Genomic DNA, 15,261 nt, shown 5'->3' on the forward strand with positions numbered 1-15,261 from the left:
AAATCTAGGATGCTGCAGCTTCTGAGACAGCATGACTCACTGAGTTTGGACAAACATAGCTATTACTTCCTTGGCCGTATTCTACAATGATGCAAGTAACGTCCACGAAGATGGAAACAAATTCACACGACAAATAAAATGGGAGAAAAAAAAAATAAAGAATAAGGCATTTCAGTTCAAACTAAATCTTTATTCATATGGAAAATACTACTTTTCTTTTTGCAAATGATGCTAATAAATAAAAATACTCAGAAAGAACTTTGCTTAGAGTTAAGTGACTAGTTACAGCCACATGAAGCTTTTAATTCCCGTTAAAACCACGCCAACAATCATGCAGATTGGCTACGAGAAAGCAATATAAACTATATTTTATTTTGTGCAATCTTATCATACAATCTTAATGCTACCTTCTTCTAAACCATTTCACATAGATTGAAATGCAATTTCAAAACAAATATTAAGGGACATATTCTACACTTATTCCACATATGGAGCTGTGTATAGCTTAAGCCCATAAATGTATAATGTAGTTAAGCACCTAAAGAAGGTAAAAGAAAAGAGGACCCCATTCCGAAAATTCCGACAAGTTTATAAACATAAGACAAGAAAAGCTCACACCAGTGAGTTCTCAAAAGACAAATACATTATTAAAGCATAACAATAAATTATATTAAATTTAATAATGTTCATCCTTAGAATGCTTATTTCTGAGGAAATATCACGTAAAAAGCACACCAAAACTTTCATCACTAGGAGTTAAACTGTAAGTTTACATATTTAAATTTCCCACTTGGATGCAATTTTGTTTTATAATAGGCTTCAGCTTTGTGAGCATATTATTTATCATACACTTAAAACAAATTGAAAAATGTTGCAGTTAAGCTGTGCATCAAACACATCATCAAGGTGAGAAACAGGCACTTGACAGTATAATGTGCAAGGCAAAACCTTTACTGGTCACAGTATAAATAGTTTCTTCAGGAGGGAAATTAAAAGTTCTCAGCCCATCTTTGAGAGCAAAATATCGAGGGCTGCTAGCAGATCTTTTTCTGTTCTTTTAGGTCAGCACCAACAACCAAACTAAAGACTAGCTCATGCCTTAGAGGGTATTCCATAAACTATAAAATGCAGCATACTTTACCCAAGAATACTAATTCTTTCCTATAATTAACCTCAGCATACGTACTTGCCAAAGGCAAATACAGAGTTTAATCACAGACTAAATGATGCGATATAAATGCTAACCCTTTCTCCTCTATTAGTTTTTTTTAAATATATAATGCCAATTTTACAAATACATTTGCCAATTACAAGATCCTGGTTTGTAGCACAAAACACTGATGCTCTTTTATAGAAACTTAAGAACAATGTCTTTTAACATCCTATTAACACCAGGGGAAAAAAAAAAAAAAACCAAAACCACTTTGCTACAGTTTCCCTCCAGGCACATCTCAACAGGAATCTCCAAAAACTAGCTATGCAGGAACTGAAAGCCAGAAAACTACACACGAATTGGAAGAGAGAGGAGAAAGAGAGAGCTAAGAAAGCAGTAATGTGGCAGTAACAGAAACAAGGTACAAGCTTAGAAGAAAACTGCATGCATCCCTTTTCATTAGCATAAGCTTCTTGCAAAAATATGTTTACAAGACATCCATTATATAAAGGTATATGCTTTCTTGTAAAAACGCTGATTTTATCTGAAATGCTAATTTCATCTTCCAACTGTACCGGCCATATTGCTAGGCAGTCAACAGGTTTTCAGTTCTGCTATACCAGTTTAACAATCAGGAGAGCAAAGGCCTACTGTTCATTTCTTATGAAACTTTTGGTTTGTTTTTTTTCCATGAATGTTAAAGCAGTATTTATATAGGTTATACAAACAAAATGGAAACCAGCTTTGGATCTGACATCAGCTGCACTGCTAATGAGAGACAATATGCTAGAAAGAGGCACTTTTAGTATTCTTATATACATTTCAAATCTCAAATTTAACACTTCACCTTCTTTTACCAAAAAATTAAAGTATCAGTAGCTAATAAGATGGAGCTTTATAACAAAAACGCTTCATAAGTTGTGTGCATGCACATACTTGCAATGGCTCAGTTACTCAGTTACCCTGAAAATGCCAGAGTATAATTCAAATCACTGCTTATGGGACGGAGGGGAAGGAACAACACAGTACAAAACAAAAAAGCTGTCTGTAGAACAAGGATCAGCTATTGTAAAAATGAAAACATATGCCCTTCCATAAGAAGCAACTTATCCCTAGATTCAGGACCACAGATACTGAATATCGAGATCGTCTTATACTCTACTCACTGCTGCTTTCCAAATTTTCAATCATTTTTATTTTTGGCATAACATGCATCTTAAAAACTGAGAAGCTTAGTTTTGTCAAACAATGTTCAATATAAAACAAAACAAAAAAACCTCTGGAAGACCCACTTGACCTGACTATTGGTGAAGATCCTGTGATGGAAGGAATTACGTTAGAATATTTTCCCATTTTATACACCGTATAACACATTGTGACAGTTGAGCATCTTGTGTGCACAAGCTGAAGCATATGCTGAGGCTGAAGATTTGGAAAACAGTCTACTAAGTATAAGCATTCTCCCCGCAAGCAACAGATCAGTATTCCTAGTTAAAAAGGGACAGCATCAAAACTAAAATTTTGAGTGGCCCTCAAATACCAGGAAAAAAACAGGACCTCAAGCTAGTGGAAGTTCCTACATAAGGCAGTCAAATTTACAACCAGTGTATACATTCACTAAGGAATTACATTTTTTTGGTAAAACCAACAATCCAACATACTGCAGAGTCTGAATGTGAAATATAGGCACAAAATAGATTCTCTACTTTTTTTCAGTGTGGAAAACATAGCTATTTAAGAATGTAATAAGAAAATTTTCTATCAGGTGAGCAAAAATTTGTAATCATCTGAATAAAACAAAGTACTGTATAAAGGTGCAATATTGAGCAGATTTGATTTTGGTTTAAATATACGAGTAAATCATGGAACCTTTCTCTTCTTATCTATAAAGTATTTCACAATACCATTATCATTCTAGTTCTTCCCAGTTGTCAGTAAGGTTACCTTTGCTTTGACGTCTAATACTAACGAGCTTTCCAGCTGATTTGATACTCCACCTGGAACTGTTTCCTGAGCTGGCCAGGTTTGTGTATTTTGTGGAGCCTTTGGTTTCATCTTCCCAGCCTGACCAGGCTGTATAGTCACTTAAAGTAGTTGCTGCATCACTTGTAGAGTCAGCAGCAGTGATCTGCGGGGGTTCCCATCCCTCAATCTCATCTGGTTTCCTAGATGGGACATTCTGCTTTATCACCAAACTGTCCCAAAAACCTGGCTTCTTCTCAGACTTCATCTCTTCCTTTAACTTTAGGTTTGATCTAGAAAATAACAAGGATGAGGTGATTAATTTCTTCATTTAACAATGCATGTAATAGTTATTAATAAACATTAAATTAATTTATTATGTTTTATAGTAAGGAATGCTAATCAGTCATCAGCTTCTGACAGCACGTCCATTACTGTCAACTTTAGGAAAAACACCCTCGCATACACGTAAGCCTAAACACAGTAGAATCTTGCAGTAATAAATCAGAAGTGGACCGAGTACAGCCATTTCCTATTATAACAGAACTTACACCCCCCCCCAGCCCAGCAAATTACACAGAATTGCCTTTGGAAATGCATGAAGTATTTTAGCATGCATTAGAACAATTGAACAATTTAGGACTTTAACCAAAAAAAAAAAAAAAACCCAAAAAAAAACCAAACACACCAAAACAAACCCAGAGGTAGGTTAGTAGAAGGAATATAAAAACATTTTGTCTACCACCAGCTTTTAACAACCACTCACTACTTCCTCAGTTTCCTATACATGTTATCACCTTGCCAGTTAAACCTTATACCCCAAAACATTTGATGTACACAGTATCAGGACTTTAAAGATACCAGCATTTTTTTTTTCATAAAGATCTGCAAAATATTTTGAAAATGGCTGTTTTGTATTTCTGGTAAGAACTCCCCAAATTCCCCTCCCAAAACCAAGAAAAAACATTTGTTGTAATTCCTCTCTCAAAGAGACATTTGAAAGGCTACTCATATTATTACATTTCTTATCCCATTAAGTACCTTCAATCTGAATTATTTCATACTTGCAGTGTGGAGTATTTAAAAAATGGAATGTCAAATGTTTATGCATAAGTTTATATGCAGTTATGTATATAATCAAATAATGGACCACAAAGAAAGGCTGATATCAGTAGTGAAACACACAGCCTTCAGGGTTCAATGAGCTAAATAGCAAATTGAAAACATTATCTGCTAGTAGCATACAAATTCCTTAGCCACAAATAAAACCACCATTGAAATTTTTTTAGTATTTCTGTTAAAAGAGCTTTTTTCCATTAATGAAATCTTGACACTATCATATTTAAACAGAAGCAACTGAACCAATACCTTTAAAATGACTTCTCCTTTACTAAATTTTGAATTTATTATTAGATTTTTCAGAATTTTCATCTTGCTAAAGCCAGTCACAGACTGTGAACACTCTTCTCATATTTCGTGAGTAGCACACTTGAAAAGTTGCATTTTTCTTTAAACGTAAAGTAAAAATCATGGTATACAGTTACAGGAAAATACCCCCAAACTTAAAATACAGGCAGTTTTCACAGTAATGATAAAATAGCTTTCCACATTTGTGGCAACTCAGTTTTCATACTTCCGCTCTCTTCATCAGGTTACTTGATTCTTATATTCAGCATCAATTGCAAAAGATCGTTGAAGCAACCTAGCATCTAATAAAAACCCATAAAATTGTACAGGGACAGTAGCTGGGAACTTTTGGCAAGTTTTATTGAACAGACTCAAACAGAAATGGAAATGTAGATACTTATATTCCAAATTGTTTAAATATAGATATACACACACACCCCCTTACATGCACATGTATACATTTGCATACTGTAATACATATATTTCAAAGTAAACTGGAAACAAAACATACTACAGCAAGTCTTATCAAAGCTAGTATTGGCTGGAACAGCTATCCTGATAGGTGGCACATTTTTTTCCTGTTTGTAACCAAGGCAGTTAGGTAGCAAGTACATGTAGGTAACGCCTACATACACTTGTAACAGCAAACTAGTCTGTCCTGGGAAGAGGTCTGTTTTGTTCAAAGAACAGCTCTAACCGTACCGGCAGCAGAACTGTTCCTATAAACACCTCAGCGCCGACAGGGAAGATCTGCAGATCCTGGTATAGCTACTCCACTTTACCTTTCTAGGTGTAGGTAAGACTTTAAAAGAGAAAGTAAAGGATGTAAAAAAAGGAGTTTGTAAACTCAACCATAATTAATCCTTAAGAGGAAAGGGGGAAGGTGGGAATGACCCTTTTACTCAGAAACCTTTACTCCTTTTCTACAGTAAAAAATTATTATGCAGCTGAATTCCCTTTTCTTCCTGACAGACCTGAAAAGGTTGTCAACAATATCTGTCCTTTCCTAATACAGCATGCTTTAGTCATTGTAAGCTTAACGCACACATAATTCCAAAATGCACATAAACCGTTCTCTGTGCTTTAACTTCGAGGAGTTGAGCACTACTGCTTCTCAGTGTCTACCTTCACTGCTTTGAACAGCTATTTTCTGTTCCAGTTTGTGTATTTTAATATCAGATAGACCAATTGGCTTTACTCACCCTTTGGATTTTGGAGACTTGCATCCTGCTAGCAATTGCTGTTCATCATCTTTATTAAACATAGACGTCACTTCCTTCCAACCCCGGAAACTTGCACCTTGAACCTATACAGAGAAGTACACGTCCTCGTAAATGGGAATTACAGACTTACAAGCACAGAGTATGGCTGCCAGCGCTGACTCCGGGCGGCTCACAGGCAGCAACAGCCCTACCTCTCGCGTGCTGTGCGGCAGGAGCGGAGCGGCTCGTGCAGCCTGCAGAGGATGGCCGCGTTTTGGAAAAGAGCAGGTTGGGTTGCTGCAGCAAGAGCTCTCTCCTGCTGAGCAGAGTACAAAACCTTGCCAGTCTGCAGAGGCTGGCAAGCGATGCCAGCGAGTACGGCTGGGCTCCTGGATGCTGTTCTGCAGGCTGGAGCTGCTGGCTCCGTTTTAGCGTATCACAGTTAGAAGGGAATCTAGGCAGCTTAGGAAAACAGTCTAAGGGGCTTCAGTAGACAGAAATGAAACAAAGAGTCATTGCTAGAAGGGGCCATGACAGACAGGACAGCCAGCTGAATTATGAAACTCTTAAGATTTAACCCGCTTTGCCCTCATTGTTCCTATTTTTAACTCACCAAAACTACTACTTCTGGCCCTGCAAACGAAAAGGGTAAGAGCATTGGCTCACCAGTGAAACGTAACATGTGGCACTACAGTGTGCTCTCTAAATTTACTGCGACCATTAAACATGTAACATAAATCATTTTTTCAACACTGTTAAAGGTTTGATTCCCTCTCCCCCAAAGCAAAAAAAAATAGGTATTAATAATTTTTATTTTGATAGCATGCTTAGGGACTCTAACAGAAATGCACACGTGCACGCCAAGCACAGAACACGAAAGTTGCTGTTCTTTCTCGCAGGGTCTAGGAAGAATGGTAGAGTGACAGTGTATCAGTGTAACTTGATTACATTAAAAAAATACAACAATACACTATGAAGTATAATAATCAAAACAAAACTGTAGTTGTCAACACGAGCGAAGGCTAATTCATCACCTATTATTATGCTTCATCCTTTTTGCAGAACTCATTGGTGCAAATTAGTATCAATTTGTCATTTAGGTTTTAATTGATTACAGTTTGTAACTGGTACATCCACGTAGGCCTTAAACATGTGAAACATCACCTACAAATTGAGCACAAACACCAGACAGGAAAATACTCGTACTGCCACCTCCTCACCTTTCAGAAACCCACAACCTCTACCATTTACAGGAGTAAAACAGTGCTCTCTTGAGTTACCTCTTGCACATGAGTCACGGAGTAAGTCCACCTCTTGTTCTCCTGTGTCACTGTGTCCTACGCCTTCACATCTCGCCTACCTTCCCCACTCACATCTGAACTGCCTCAGCTACTCTGGCGCAGGTGACATAGCAGGTCCATTTTAGGATCAGGAGGAAGGTCTAACCTAGACTCAGTTGCACTTTGGTTAGATACAAACATGGATCCAGCTTTGGGCAAAGCTCCGGACAACTCTGAAGAGGGAAGGCTGAGCAAGCCCAGAGCGGTTTCCAGCTCTCGTTTGTGGGATATGGACAGACCAGGTACATGAGAGCCAGGTTCATCACAACCCAGGCCTCTGCAACCGCTCTGCTCACCTCTTCCTAAACCCACTCCTAACCTTACCATAAACAACAGCATTCCTCATGGCTTCACAAGAAAAGCAGCAGCTTCTATATGTATTTTCTTCCACTATGAGAATAAAGTGAGTACAGATTATAATAAGCAAACTTAAACATATGCTTTCTATTTTTAATTATGTAAAAATATGTAGACAGCTAACTTAAACTTTGCATCCCTGTGGCAGACTCACCATACCCACCTCACAGAAGACTGGTACTGTCGATAGTGTAAAACAAAACCAGACAAGCTGCAGGTGATACCTTCAAACAGATACCTTGCTATACAAAATCCTTGTGTTTATCAGCCTCTCCAAGCAGTACTCAACATTTAATACTTTGGTGGTGTAAATAACGGTCTAAAACCTCAATTTTAGTCTATAAAGGCCTAATCCTGTTATCTGTTTCTGTTGTTCAGTTAAATTCTGCAATGAGTTTAACATGAGGATTTGTTACTCTGATTTGGCTTCCTCTCACTGCAAAGTACTTCATCCACAACAAACTTTAGAAATAAGGAAGAATCTCCAAGAAGTTATGTGCTGAAGGAAGTAGTCTGTTTAAAGAAAGAAAGAAGAAAAAAAAAATAGAGAGAAACTCTAGAAACCAGTTAGCTTTTCATATGTTAAAAAAAATCCTTCGTCTTCTGTTATCTTACTCAAACTCTACTATTGCAGGCCTTTTTGGCAATGAACCTTTGCTACCAGAGGCAAACCCAGTTAAAAGCAGCACATAACAACTCTTACTGCCTTAATCCTTTAGGCTTTTCAACTGGAAGAAGACCCAAATATACCTCAGTGATCTAATTTATATGTAAGGTTGTCTTTCTTCACTAATGTTGTTTCATCAAGGCACTGCCACATAATAAATCTGCAGATTAAAAAAAACCAAAACACCTTGTTACTGGTTTTCAGATACCAATTTAATACAGAGACAGAGAACTAGCTTAACTTAAATTATATGCGCCTTTAAAGATCGCCATTGATGAAAGTCTATTTAGAATCATAGAATGGTTTGGGTTGGAAGGGACCTTAAGGATCATCTAGTTTCAACCCCCTGCCACAGGCAGGGACACCTTCCACTAGACCAGGATGCTCAAAATTTGGAGATAAGCATTTATACACACACTTATGTTCAATGTAAAAAAAGGATATACCTACCCATACACTATCTTTTAATCTAGAATGTCATACATACTTCACCGATACAACTACAACCTTTGCTGCATTGTTTTGGATACCCAAGCAATCCTCTAGCCAAAAAAAACCCAAACCCAAAACCCCCAAAGAACCAAAACCATTTCATAATAAAATCCTGTTATCTAGCCACAAGCTTTACATATTTTTAACTGTAGATATTTTTAAATTTAATTTCATTAAGCTCAATTCTGATTTGCAGATAACTTTTAAGAACAATTAGTAGAAAAGTTCTATTCAATGTCAAGCAGATAGCGTGTGTAGGTCTCCAGATAAAAATTTACAAACTCTGCACCCTTTCTACCTGTATGCAAATCAGTACCTACATACACATTGTACCATTCCTTCACTACTTTCATAAACAAGTACTCCCACAATGGATCCACAGCATTTGGCAGGTACGTACAAGGGAAATAACGGTGTAGCAGATTCTAACTGTGATTTATTCTTCTCTCAACTAGTCCTTAGGGGAAACATACACTAAACCTTTAAAACACTAATACTTCCACTGCTTATTTATTTGGGGTTTCCAAAGGAAACACTGCCAGGATAATCTACATAGGAGCATCAGTCCAAGTAGACCATATTTTGCTAATATGTGATAAAACTCATTCTACAAAGCCTACTGCATATTAAATGGACTAGGCTGAAAGAAACCCCGTAAGTGCCATTTTTACCCCATAAGTAAAACCAGTGCCTACCACACTTAAGCCTCCTGTTTTACACCTGCCTGCACCAGCACTGATCTTCCGAAGTACCTTTTCACTCAACTGAAAAGGAGCGAACAGCTCACTCTTGGTAGTCTTCTCAGTGGTACCATACTTAAGAACATAAACCTTGGCAAAGGAGGAGGTCAAATACTTATTTCACACTTCCAGAAGCCTTTTTCTAGCTGAACTGTTTAAGACAACAATATTTCTTTTTGACTACGGCTGTCATGTAACTCTGTCACGTACTAAAAAAAATCCCTCAAAACTGCCTGCTGCATTTCTGTATTTTTTTTTCAGTGTTCTTTAAAGACTTTTAACCTACTGACAAGAACCTCCACCAATGCAGCTGGAACAGTTACAACTGCATCTGCTGGTAGAACAGCTCAGGGAGGAGATCTTAAAGTTACCATTCTCTGAAACCAGTAGTTTGACATGCAGCAGCTGCAAAGCCAAAAACCGCTGGGAACCATCACAAAAAGGATTACACAAATTCAGACAGCAGATCCATAAATTGATACCCTCTAAATAGAGGGATGCACCCTGTAATATCTCAAAACAATGATTCTTGATGTTAGGGGAAGAGACGCTAGAAACTAGCCAAGCTATGCTCTCCCTGAAGAGCATCTCCCATTGCCACAAAGACAGACTGTCAGACTAGATGGGCCAGTCTCTGCATCAGCTGGGAATTTCTTACATTCTTACAGATCACGTGGAGAAAGACCCAGATCCCAGAACAATTAGCTTCCTTGCAACGGATGTCAAGGGAAGGTCAGTAAGTAAAGAGGAGATGACACTTCGGTAAGGTGACTCCTCACCATACTGGAGACTTACTTAATGTAAAAAGATTGAAGTTATGCAAATTATGAAAATACAGTACTGATATGGTCTTAAAGCCTCAAGCCACTTGTAGAAGTTTTGTATTTCATTTTTATGATGTAACTGTCTACACAAAATTCAAAAGTACTACCCCTAAAATTTTCAAAAAACTTTATATATATAACTGACTAGCTTGTATTCTCAAACCTTTAAAGTATTTTTCCATGTGTCAGTGGAAAAAAGAAATAATTCAAATTCCAAAGTTCACAGAATCACACAGCCGTTACAGCTGGAAGGGACCTCTGGAGACCATCTAGTCCAACTACACTGCTCAAAGCAGGGTCAGCTTGAGCAGACTGCCAAGGATCACGTACAGCCGGGTTTTGAATATCTCCACAGCTGGAGAATTCACAACCTCTCTGGGCAACCTGTTCCAGGGCTTGACCGCGCTCATGGTGAAAACATTTTTTCTTATGTTTAAATGATATTTCTTCTGTTTCAATTTGTGCCCAATGCCTCTTGCCCGTTCACTGAGCACCACCGTGAAGAGGCAGACTCCATCTTCTTTACACCCTCCCTGCTGCTGGTGTACATGCAGAAACCTTTCTTGTTGCTCTTTGTTTTCCTCACCAGATTTAACTCTAGGTGGGCTTCATCTTTCCTAACCCCATCCCTGCGTGCTCAAAGAGTGTCTCTATATTCTCCCCACGTCACTTGACCCTGCTTCCACCTCCTGTATGCTTCCTTTTTATGTTGGAGGTTTTTCAGGAACATCTTGTTCATGCAGACAGGCCTCCTGCCACCTTTGCTTCTTTCTCTGCTTGATGGTTTGGGCTATTCTTGAGCTTGGAGGAGGTGATCTTTGAAAAAATCAAACCTGATTGATACCACTAGAATAGAACCAGGTGTACAGTCAAAACTCGAGGTTTAAAAAAAAAAAAAAAAAAAAAAAAAAAAATCAAGTGAAACGCCCATAAGCGACTGCTAAGAAAAGAGAGCACTATTAAGAAGGACTAGAATTGTAACATCAAATGTCAGAAAGTCAAAACATTTAGAGGACCAGGTTGGATGCTGCAGTCTACTATTTTTCAAAAATGCCAGTGAGAAACAAAGCAGAAACTTCTCAAGATGCCATTTCAGTATTCTGTGAAGGAGGATTACAGACTGGTCTCGTACCAGTTTCACTACAAGAGCATAGAGTATGCCTATCAGAACAGCCATTAATAAAGTTTCTCCCATATCTTCCACTTTAGACTGTGAAAATCTCTGCAGCACACTGCCCTGTGCAATCACCTAAAAGGATCAGTAGAAGTGAAATTACACATACATATTAATCCATCAACTGGCAGACTACTGAAAAAACATCACCATTGTCTGTCCCAACAGGCATCTAAAAAGCTCAAGCCCAGAGCACAGATTCTTCCCCTTCAGTAGAGGGAATTCCAGCTTATGAAGTACTCTTTCTCCACCACGAGAAAGCTGCCATTTAATTAGCATATCTTCTGAAACTGCGAGTACAAGTAGTCACTTCTAGAACATCATGTAAAGGATGCAGTCTGTAACCCTAGTCAAACTGTCTGCTGTTTCTCCCTCTCGCTCCCCTCCTCTCTGCTTTGCCAATGCTTCAGTATCGGTGCCCATCTGTCAGCCAGATTCCCAGAGAGAAGTTGCACAAGGTGGCAGATCTGGTTTATCAGACACTGCTGCTGAAAAGGGTCAACCCAGTCCACTGCCGGCTCACATTAATACTGCCTTCCTTATGCTATGGTTTCGTACCTGTGTGATGCTGTGGAAAACCAGTTCAACTCACTAAGCCAGCAGAAATCCAACTCATTCATTTTTTGCCTTCTTTTGGGTTAGTTATAAGAATCAGCTCATTAAAAGATGTCAGATAGTCACTAAAAAATGTGGGAGTTAGGGGCAATAGCATCTTCTTTGTAGCAGCAACTATTATATCAGCTCAACCACCCTCTGAAAGTGGCAGTCATCTATCCACTTTCTTCCATACATACAGCTTTGTACATACAGTATGGCTTCCCAAAACTCACCTCCTAAGCTTCACTCTGTAAACTCAACCTTTATAGTAAGAGTTTCCTGCTTTGTTACCTGTATTGATTCAAGTGAATCAACCATACATAGATCGTGTATGTTGACTACAATTTTTCTTTCTTTAGATAAAACAGGGAACAAATGTCTACTGACAGTTAACTTTATGAAATGCCCCAGAAAGGGACATCTCCTCTTAAACTGGAAGTTTCCTACAAAATTGAGAGGTACCATTACCAAAAATGACTTTAGGTATTCATTTTTCACCACATCAACAAATTCTGATGATTTACATGACTCTCAGCTTCCCATACTAGTAAACAGGCAATGAGTAATAAATGAACAAAAGAGTCTACTGGGAAACAGTAAAGCATCACTAACACGACATTTCAGTTAATTTTACTGTCAAAGGTACATAGTTCATCATTACAGCTCTACTAGAGGGCAAGAAGGTTCATGAAAAATTAGGCTAAAAGGCAACAAACCATAAGTATTAACAGTTGGGTATAAACTTAAGAAGTAGATGCAGTCCTAAAAGCAAATTTAAAAAGTACATTGCACAAAAAAAAAAAAAGTAAGTAGATATAGATGAACATATACTAAAGGGGAAGACTATGTGTAAATTTAACTGAAAACAGTTCGATCCATCCATCAGGTGGATGGGGGTAATATACATGAACACCTTATTATGGGAGGGGGGAAAAAAGCATGGAATTCAATCAAGTCAAACAAAAATAGCAAGGATTTGAGACACTATGTTAGAAGTACAAGACAAACTGTACATTTCAAAGCAAGAGATTCAAGTATTCAAATATTACTCTGACTCTAAAATGGTACTGCTTTATGAGTGGGTACCAGTACTTTCAATATATTCCTGTTAGACTTTTCTACTTCCCGACTGCCTGGCCAGCAGGGCTCTGGAGCACAGAATTCACTCTCTGCGGGCTAGAACAAGCCACATGACAGCCTTAGCAACCAAAAAGAGCAATTACAGGGGATTCTTGCTGTATACCTGCAGTGAGAATCAGCATGTTCAATGCCATTGTGTAGTTAAGCGGCTAATCCCTAAAAAGCCACTGCTCAGCATGTATGAAATGAGATTTCCAGAAATTTATATTTTGGCCAAGTTTTAGCAGACTGTCACAAGTATTTTCACAGAGGATTGACAACTGGTGAATCAAAACCCTCCAGCAAAGTAGAGGCACTCCGCAAAACACTTGCAGAAAATTTTTATAAATGTAAACAAAAAGAACGGATTTTCCTCTCAACCTTGACTGAGAAAAAACAATTGTTTGTTCTACAGCTTCCCTCCCTCCTCCCCCTGGAAAAAATGAACCTAAAATAAAAAGCTAGAGATGGAATTTTCCATTTAAGTACCCTACAGTTCAATAAAATTACAACAAAGTGTTTTATAATAAAAAAACGCCAATCAGCTTTAATTAAAGTGTTGTTCCCACATTATAGGAAACCCATTCATAACATGCAAGAATGCAAATAACAGAAAGTGAAAAAAAACACACACCCCTCCAAATTTGTCTTCCAGCTATCAAAGCATTTTGCGGGGGGGGGAATTTCTCAGCTCAGCCAACTGCTGGTGTGCAGACCAACAGTCACTCTATTCTGTGGCACACACGAGCTGCAACTCCAGGATCTGGCTCTACCAGAATGGCCCAACATCTCCAGTTTTGGTATTAAAATTATTTAGTTTCTCAAAACTCTTTGTCCCTTTTCAAAAGCTGGCCTAGTAAGAACTGCAGATGAAGTCTCCACGGTACTTTTAACTCAGAAGGTCAGCACATAGGCGAGACCCCCCCCAAGGTAGCTTTGCAGAGGCCGAAGGGTCAGGCGCAGCGTGAACACGGGTTCCAGATTTCTGCATTTCGCAGAGCACCACTACGGGGTTTACAGTTCCACGCTTTGAGATCTCACAAGGCTTTTTAACCAGCTATACCTGCCTTTTGGGAGAGCTGTGAAGAGGGAACTAGAAAAATTCAGCCTGCAGTTAGCCTGTCCTCACTGCTAAGTGGGCAGCTTCCTGCATGAGCAGAAACTAAGACCATTTTCCAGCCTCCATCTCCAGCCATTAGGACTAGCTCCCACTTTTGCACCTCCAAACTTAGGTCAAAGGCTTTCCTCTGCAAACGGGCATCAGGACTGTCTTAAAACTCAGGCTTCAAGAGACCAGGAAGGCTGTCTCCCTAAAGGGCTGACATACCCTTCATCCACTGCCCTTTTCTTCGAGAACTTCGCTGTTCTTCACCATACTGCTTCAACATGGAGACTTTTTGATTCATGACACGTGCATACTGAAAAGGCCACACATATAATTCATCAGCCTTTTATTAACATATTAAAGATTTTGAAACTTCTGGAATATCACTTTACTGATGGCTTCTATGACAAGAGAACAACCAAATAAAATACAGAAGTGCTTTCAGAAACAATAAAGAAAGAGAAGATGAGAAGGTTAAGGTGCTTTTTTGTGAATACATTTTTAAGACAAGAGGGTGGTGACTTTTTTTTTTTCTGTAAGTCAAAACACACACTTAGCAACCCTTCCTGAATGACCAAGTAAGGGGCAAAAAAGTTTCAGTATAAAATAGATTAATTTTAAGATTCTTTCCCTAAACATTCATCATCTGGCATAAAATAAACAGTAATTTATGTCTTCATAAAAAGAATACATTTCATCTAAAAAGTAGAAAAAGGTATAGTACAATCTCACTTCTATTTTCAGTGAAAATCATGCTGTATCTGAAGTAGAACAAAAAGAAGTAACAGAGACAGATGTTCAGTTTATACATATTAATGTAAAGTATCCTATTACACTAATGAGCCTATTTTTAAATGCTTTTCTCTATACCTATGGATTTTCAAAACAAGCTCTAGCATATCATAACAACTTCCCGTTCTTTCATCTTCTACTAGTGTATTTTAAGAACATTAAAAAAGATTCTTGGACACATATCAAGGTAAAAAAAAAAAAAAAAAAATTAACTCGTATGCCTATTTTGCTTTTCTGAAACAGATACGAGAGAAAGTCCTTAACCTCTTGTGGCCAGAAAAGCACTTGAGCTACATATAATGGAATAAATGACCCAAATCCCTTCTACTT

At 38.2% G+C, this 15,261-nt stretch overlaps 1 protein-coding gene across 2 annotated transcripts in view; it reads right to left on the reverse strand.

The window, feature by feature from the left end:
- Window positions 1-169: 169 nt before the first annotated feature.
- LOC115351253 (testis development related protein) overlaps window positions 170-15,261 on the reverse strand; it is a 28,793-nt gene continuing 13,701 nt past the window's right edge. For both annotated transcript variants that reach the window (XM_030037827.2, XM_030037828.1), the window contains 2 exons: window positions 5,725-5,828; window positions 170-3,408 (listed from right to left, as the gene is read on the reverse strand). In XM_030037827.2, coding sequence (XP_029893687.1) covers window positions 3,063-3,408; window positions 5,725-5,828 — 450 coding nt within the window. In that variant the 3' untranslated portion in view covers window positions 170-3,062. The remainder of the gene's footprint in view (window positions 3,409-5,724; window positions 5,829-15,261) is intronic.

Source organism: Aquila chrysaetos, chromosome 15 (assembly GCF_900496995.4).
Source record: "Aquila chrysaetos chrysaetos chromosome 15, bAquChr1.4, whole genome shotgun sequence".
Taxonomy (NCBI): Eukaryota; Metazoa; Chordata; class Aves; order Accipitriformes; family Accipitridae; genus Aquila; species Aquila chrysaetos.